The sequence below is a fragment of the Fukomys damarensis genome, unplaced genomic scaffold (assembly GCF_012274545.1).
Source record: "Fukomys damarensis isolate Sample0158 unplaced genomic scaffold, DMR_v1.0_HiC HiC_scaffold_25, whole genome shotgun sequence".
Lineage (NCBI taxonomy): Eukaryota > Metazoa > Chordata > Mammalia > Rodentia > Bathyergidae > Fukomys > Fukomys damarensis.
Window position 1 is genome coordinate 2,840,753 of NW_022900937.1, and position 6,000 is coordinate 2,846,752.

General features: G+C 48.3%; 1 protein-coding gene across 1 annotated transcript in view; it reads right to left on the reverse strand.

Annotated features, from left to right (window-relative positions):
* Sec24b (SEC24 homolog B, COPII coat complex component) overlaps positions 1–6,000 on the reverse strand; it is a gene marked incomplete at its 5' end in the record, with an annotated part of 62,033 nt that overhangs the window by 18,284 nt on the left and 37,749 nt on the right. The window contains 3 exons of the mRNA XM_010641603.2: positions 1,320–1,422; positions 2,582–2,766; positions 5,967–5,999. Coding sequence (XP_010639905.1) covers positions 1,320–1,422; positions 2,582–2,766; positions 5,967–5,999 — 321 coding nt within the window. The remainder of the gene's footprint in view (positions 1–1,319; positions 1,423–2,581; positions 2,767–5,966; position 6,000) is intronic.

Here is a 6,000-nt window from a genome sequence, read left to right on the forward strand (position 1 = left end):
ACACACACACACACACACACACTCACTCACTCACTCACTGCCCTCTGTCTCTGTGGACTGACTCTGGGTGGTAACAATGTCTCCACAGAGGCTGAGGCCAGAAGCAGACAACTCTGCAGGAGACCAGCTTGGAAATGCCCTGAGTAGGCTTCAGGCATCACTGATTTGGCTTCTGAATTCAGCTACTGATGCAGACCGTGTCACTCCAAGGCCCAAGTGTGAACCACTAACTGCCCTTTGGGCTGGTGCTCAGACACAGACTTCCCTAGGACAACAGTCACAGTCCAGGTCTCAACGTCTCTCTCCACAGTGAGGAGACACAGGCTGAGGCACAAACATGAGCAAGAAAATGCAGGGCGCTTGTTAGCTGTGACCTGCAGGACAGCACAGGTGCCTTAACTGTGGTCTGCACGAGTTCCAGTGGCTGCCTTCTCCAAGCCCAGCTCTTTGGAGCATTAGCTCTGCTGTTCCCGACATCTGCCTCCATGCCGCCTTGCCACGTTATACAACCGTAAATACCGACTTGTCCAAGCCCGAGGTCTTAGCCAGGACACAGCTAAGATCAGGTGGTTGGCAGGCAGGAGGAGCTGAAGATCAACTCCCCCAGTTAATAAACTGCCACCTGTTCTTCAGTCTTTATTTCCTGTGCTGCCCCTCATCAGGCGGTGACTGGTCGGCCCTCAACCCCACACACCCCAGTGTGACTTCAATGCACCTCCCGGCTCAGCTTGGGACAGGAATTTGCTACCCAACTTAGAAAATACCAAAAAGGCTGACTGACAGGAAAAAGTGCAACCTAAGAAGTGTAATCAAAATGTTTCCAGCTCAAATTTTTTCTTAGTTTTAAAATTTTAGTTTAAATACAATGTATTTGCAAGCAACACCAGTAGAGGTAGCAATCTAGTGGGCTCTGTATGAAGCCAAACAGACTGCAGATGTTTTAACTGAGCAGACCTGAGCGTCCGGCTTTCCTACCACACAGGCTGTCTGTTCAACATAAGTCTCCGGCTCTCCTCCTCCCTAGTGGGACAGCGCTGCTTAATGAAGGTCACCTGAAGTTTACCATCTCCCGCGCTTCCCTCTTCTTTCTTCATGGAGCTGACTTTATCATTACAGAAAACCTCCAAAACACCTCTGTGTTAACAGCATGTACTGGAGGGCCTGCCACAAAGCAGCTGAACAGAAAATGTTGACACAAATGGGACAGAAATGATTATTTCTAACTCCAAATCAAAGATGAAAATCTAAGAAAATACGAGATCTATATCCTTTGGACACAAGCACATTTTAGTGGCCCAGTATTTTAAAACGTCCCTTACCGTCAGGTCTCGGAAGGGGTGTAACAGCAGCCCCAAAGGAAGCTTGGCTTTATTCAGCAGCGCTTGTGTCTGTGGGATACTGGTCAGAGTGCACCGGAAGGAACTGCAAGAAGCAAGCAATGCTGTCAGGAAAACACACGGCACTGGCAGGACATGTGAGCCATGTGGGCACGCCGTGACTATGCAGAAGGTCCTGACTGAACTACACAGGCATATATGTCATAGATGGTGAAAGACCTGAAACAAAAAGTAAACCCTTTCATGGTGCAAAGGCAACACATCTGGGAGAAAATGACTCTGTCAGGACTTCCTGCAGGACACAAACAGGGAAGCCAGGAGTACTGAGCATACTGCCCCCACTCTTGTGCTTTGGTGAGGATCAAACCCCAAGCCTTTCAGGGGCTAGGCCAGTGCCCACCCCCACCCAAGGAAGGCCTCTGTCCTCCAGCAGCTCCAGGCCTTGCGCCCCAGCAGGGCAGGGCCTCCGGGGGACTCAAGGGCGGCCTAGGCCCCCTTGCTGCTCTCTGTTCAGGGCTCTGCTCAGTGCTAACTCCTGTGCTGGCCACCAGCCTCGCTCCCTGGTGATGGACATCCTGTTCCCGTAGTGATGCTGTCACTATCAGACTCACTAGTGTGGGGCCACAGTATGTCTGCCTTACTGATTAGCCCATACACAGGCCTTACCACTACAGGTGCAAACATCCCCAACCTGAAAGTATGAAACATGAAACGCTCCAAAACCCAATACTTTCCAGGTAGACAAGATGCTTGTAAAGTTCCAGATTTGGGAGCATTTCAGTTTAGGATGCTCAGCTGGTAAAGAGTATGCAAATATTCCAAAGCACAAATTCCAAGATCTGACACAATCACAGTGCCCACCACCTGGAGGAAAGGGCAATGAGCTGTATTTGTGCTTCGGCTGATAGTACCGAGACTTTATGAGGGTAAGCGGACCGCACGTCTCACGGCTGCCTGTTAAGAGCCATGGCAAGGGGGTCAGTTTCTCTACCTCTTGTGTCCGGACTCTTAATTACCACTAGGTGACAGGAGAATGCGACAGGACTGAGACAAAGGCAGGACGAGGAACAGATAACCGAGCCTGAATTTTACGTCTACTTCTACTCAGACCCAAATGGAAAAGTCCACATGAACAAAACTTCCCATCAGGGAAATGGTACTATACTATGTTTACCATCTTCAAAAGTCATTAGTATATCATATTTTCATCAAAGTAGGTGAGACACACAAATACGAATACCTACTCAGGGCTGCAGTTCAGCTTTCTGAGGTCCAAGTTCAGGTTAGGCACGGGAGCCCACACGGGAGTGGCTGGCAGGACGTCCCTCTCCTGTGTGAGGTTGACAGGCCGCAGACTTTCGGGCTGTGGAGAGCTCTGAAGACTCAGCCCTCCTAGTGCAGAAGGCAGCTGGTTCACACCCGGGTACTGCTGCAGAGGGACGCAGAGCAGTGAGATAAAAGCACGCACGCCCTCGAGACAGTCCGCTTAAAGCACACAGGGAACCACCACCATCAGGGAAAATCAAGAAGGCAACACCATTTCAAATTAGCTTGGCACAGCACAACAATTTAATAGTGCAATCCATTTAAAGCACACCTGAAAAACTCAAAGCAAAGACATTGAGGAAATTAGAATCTTAGGAACAAGTTCAAACCTTGCAACAAAACTTCAGCAGCAGTGCTGTTCAATATCAGAACACGGTTCCCTTGCATAGCATACGCTGAAGGGCAGGATAAATGCCTGTTTCCAAGTTTCAGCCGTCACTAACTTTCATAACAACAAGCTGATGCTGTAGAAACACGCAACAGTGTGCACTGGGCTTTGCTTTCCTCTATTTTGTCCCTGCATTGTTAGTATTACTATGAATTCAGGGATTTTTGTTAACTCAAACTGACTTAATCACTGTCGTTGTTGACGTGACGTTCACACTACTACTCAAGGCTGGCCAGTGTGGACCCCGCTACCCTATTACTACTCTCTTCCTGTCATTGCTGCTTGAACTCTCTGCGCACTGGCTACATGCCCAGACATCCAGTGGGGACCTTCTCATGGGAACTTTATATTATTAGCCTTTTTAGGTCCTTGCTTTCCGGTGTAATCCGCTGTCCTCTACCTCAGAATGGCTCCTGAGAAGGAGCCAGGGCCTGGTCCACGAGGGTTCCTGTCCCTCCAGAGTACAGATGCTGCCTGGAAATCAGGATCTGTGTGACCAGGGTGCACCCTCCTTGAGGTACTGTTACTACTTCCAGGCTTTTGTGATAGGTAGAGATAGAAAACATGCACTTTTATTAAACAGTGGGAAAAAGTGAGTTCACAGCAATATTTCCAATTCAAATTTAAAATAACACCTTCACTTTGATTAAAAAAAACGCAAAACTCTCTAATTTAAGCCAGGGATTTAGCTCAGTGGCACTGCATCTGCCTAACAAGCCCCGGTCAAAAAAAAAAAAGTCTCTAATTTTTATACCTGTTACCTCTACCCTCTTGCTGGAAACCCGAACCCTAATGGCAAGAGCCTGACAACTGTCCCTTACTCAGTATGCATGGAGCTGGTCCTGCAGAGGCTCACACCCATGTAACCTACGCACATCCTTATCACAGGTGCTTTAATCCACCCAGATCGCTGCCCAGACCTAATCAATGGAAACACCATGTGACTATCACATCATTTAGGAAACAGTGACAAGAAAAATGTCCACAGCTGTTCAGTATAGATGTCACCTTTTGTTCCTCAAATATCTTTAATCCCTGGTTGTTTGAATCTGTGATTCAGACCTTACAGATAAGTCAACTGCACAGAACTTGTTTTATCCTAACATACTTAAGTAGTTTTGCAATAAGTGCACCATTATTACTACAAATGTAAGATTAGTAGGTTAAATACTATTTTTTTAGTTCTTTTTGTCTGTATCCATATGCCACCATGAAGTACAAAACACAAGCTTTATGATCAGCCCAACGGACACATCACTAGAATACGCCATATTCCACCTAAGAAAAGCCAGACACAGTGTAACAGCCAGACAGTTCAGTTCTAGAGAGCTAAAGACCGACCCTCCCACGTCTCCCAGGAAGAGGGTTCTCCTGCAGTGCTCTCAGTCAGTCACAGTTCCCCCTCACCCCTGGACCCGACTTCCAGGAACATAGAAATGCAAAACAACTGGCTTCCTTCAAAATTTCTTTGAAAGGAGCAGAGTAACTGACTTTTCCCTGCGCTGTTTATGTATCTAAGGCCAAAACAAAGGCAGCAATTGCGCATGTGGAATCCCCTCGTGGGGGTGTCCACCAAGAGCTATGAGAACACCCACTCCTTTTGGCCTCAATTTCAGGCTTGAATGTTGTGAGAGGGTGAGCTCAGATGTATATGAAACTAACTGCTTCAGTAATGAACCTGAATATAATAATAAGCCTGAGTAGAAGGCTTAAGACTTCACTTCCACGCAACAGAAATTGGGCTGTCTAAAGCTAAGGCAACACGGACTGTTTCTGGTTTGCCTGGCAGCACTGGGGGCGGAGTCTGGGCCTTGGGCGTGCACCGAGTCTCACGCCAGCCCATATTCTGAGACCCTGGAGTAACCTGTATTACTGTTTGGCTTTTGTTCGTCTTTCTCAAACCCATCTGACACTGTTCTATACCTAAATACAGAAAGGACTGGTCACAAAACACAAAGAGATTATATTTTTTAAATGCCACAGAGTAATTTTACCTGCATTGCAAAGCTAACCTCATACCCTATAAAATGAGAGAGGAGAGTAGTCTCAGGCCTGCTCTGCAGCCCGCGGCGAACAAGGCGCCCGAGTGCCCATGCTGGGGTCAGGCTCGCCACCCGCAGGCCCAGACAATTTCCTTCCTTCTCTCCTAACCACGTGCGTCTGAGAATCCGTCCTTTCCTTGCACTTGGTTTTCTTGTCACCAAGATGTAGAAACAAATTCTGTATTATGCTCCCAAGAGGGAATCTGCCTAAAGCATAAAGCAGTCGGACAGCACTGGAGCACAGTACTTCGTGCGCACCACGGCAGCCACGCAGAGGAAGTAATGAGCGAGGCCGGAAAACCTGCGCCAGATCAGCCCACTTCTGCAACACATCCCTTCCCCAGCTCTTCTCCTTGCCCTTCTGTACCTTAGCGCTAAAACTAGATTCCAGAAACAAATCACGTCCCCATTTCTTAGTTCACCACCATCAGATGACATTTTCTATCTACAGTTCCTTCTTTTGGATTGAACTCGGGTCCTTGCACTTGCTGGGCAGGCAGCGGCATCACTGAACTAAATCCCGGCCCCAGATGGTATTTTTATCAGGTTGGTCTGAGTAGGTCAGGCCAGAAACTGCCACCTCCGTGTCCCCACCGAGCGCGTGGCCAGGCCCGCATCACAGAGGCCTTCGCAGGGAGGGGCCCAAGCCTGAGCCTGGCGGCACGAGGGCATGGTCTGGGGAAAAGTGGGCTTAGTAACAGTTTTTAAAATCAATCATTTTCTGGCTATAAAATTAGTATTTGTGGCTTGCAGACTAAAAACTAAATGTACAATGAAGAAAATAAAACCACAGCTAGTGTCTCCATCTAGACTTAACGTTTAGGGACGTCTGCAGCTGTGGGAAGGGCGCCCACAAGGGTGGACAGGACGTACCTGCAGGTACGGCGGGAAGGCGGCGTGCGGGGCC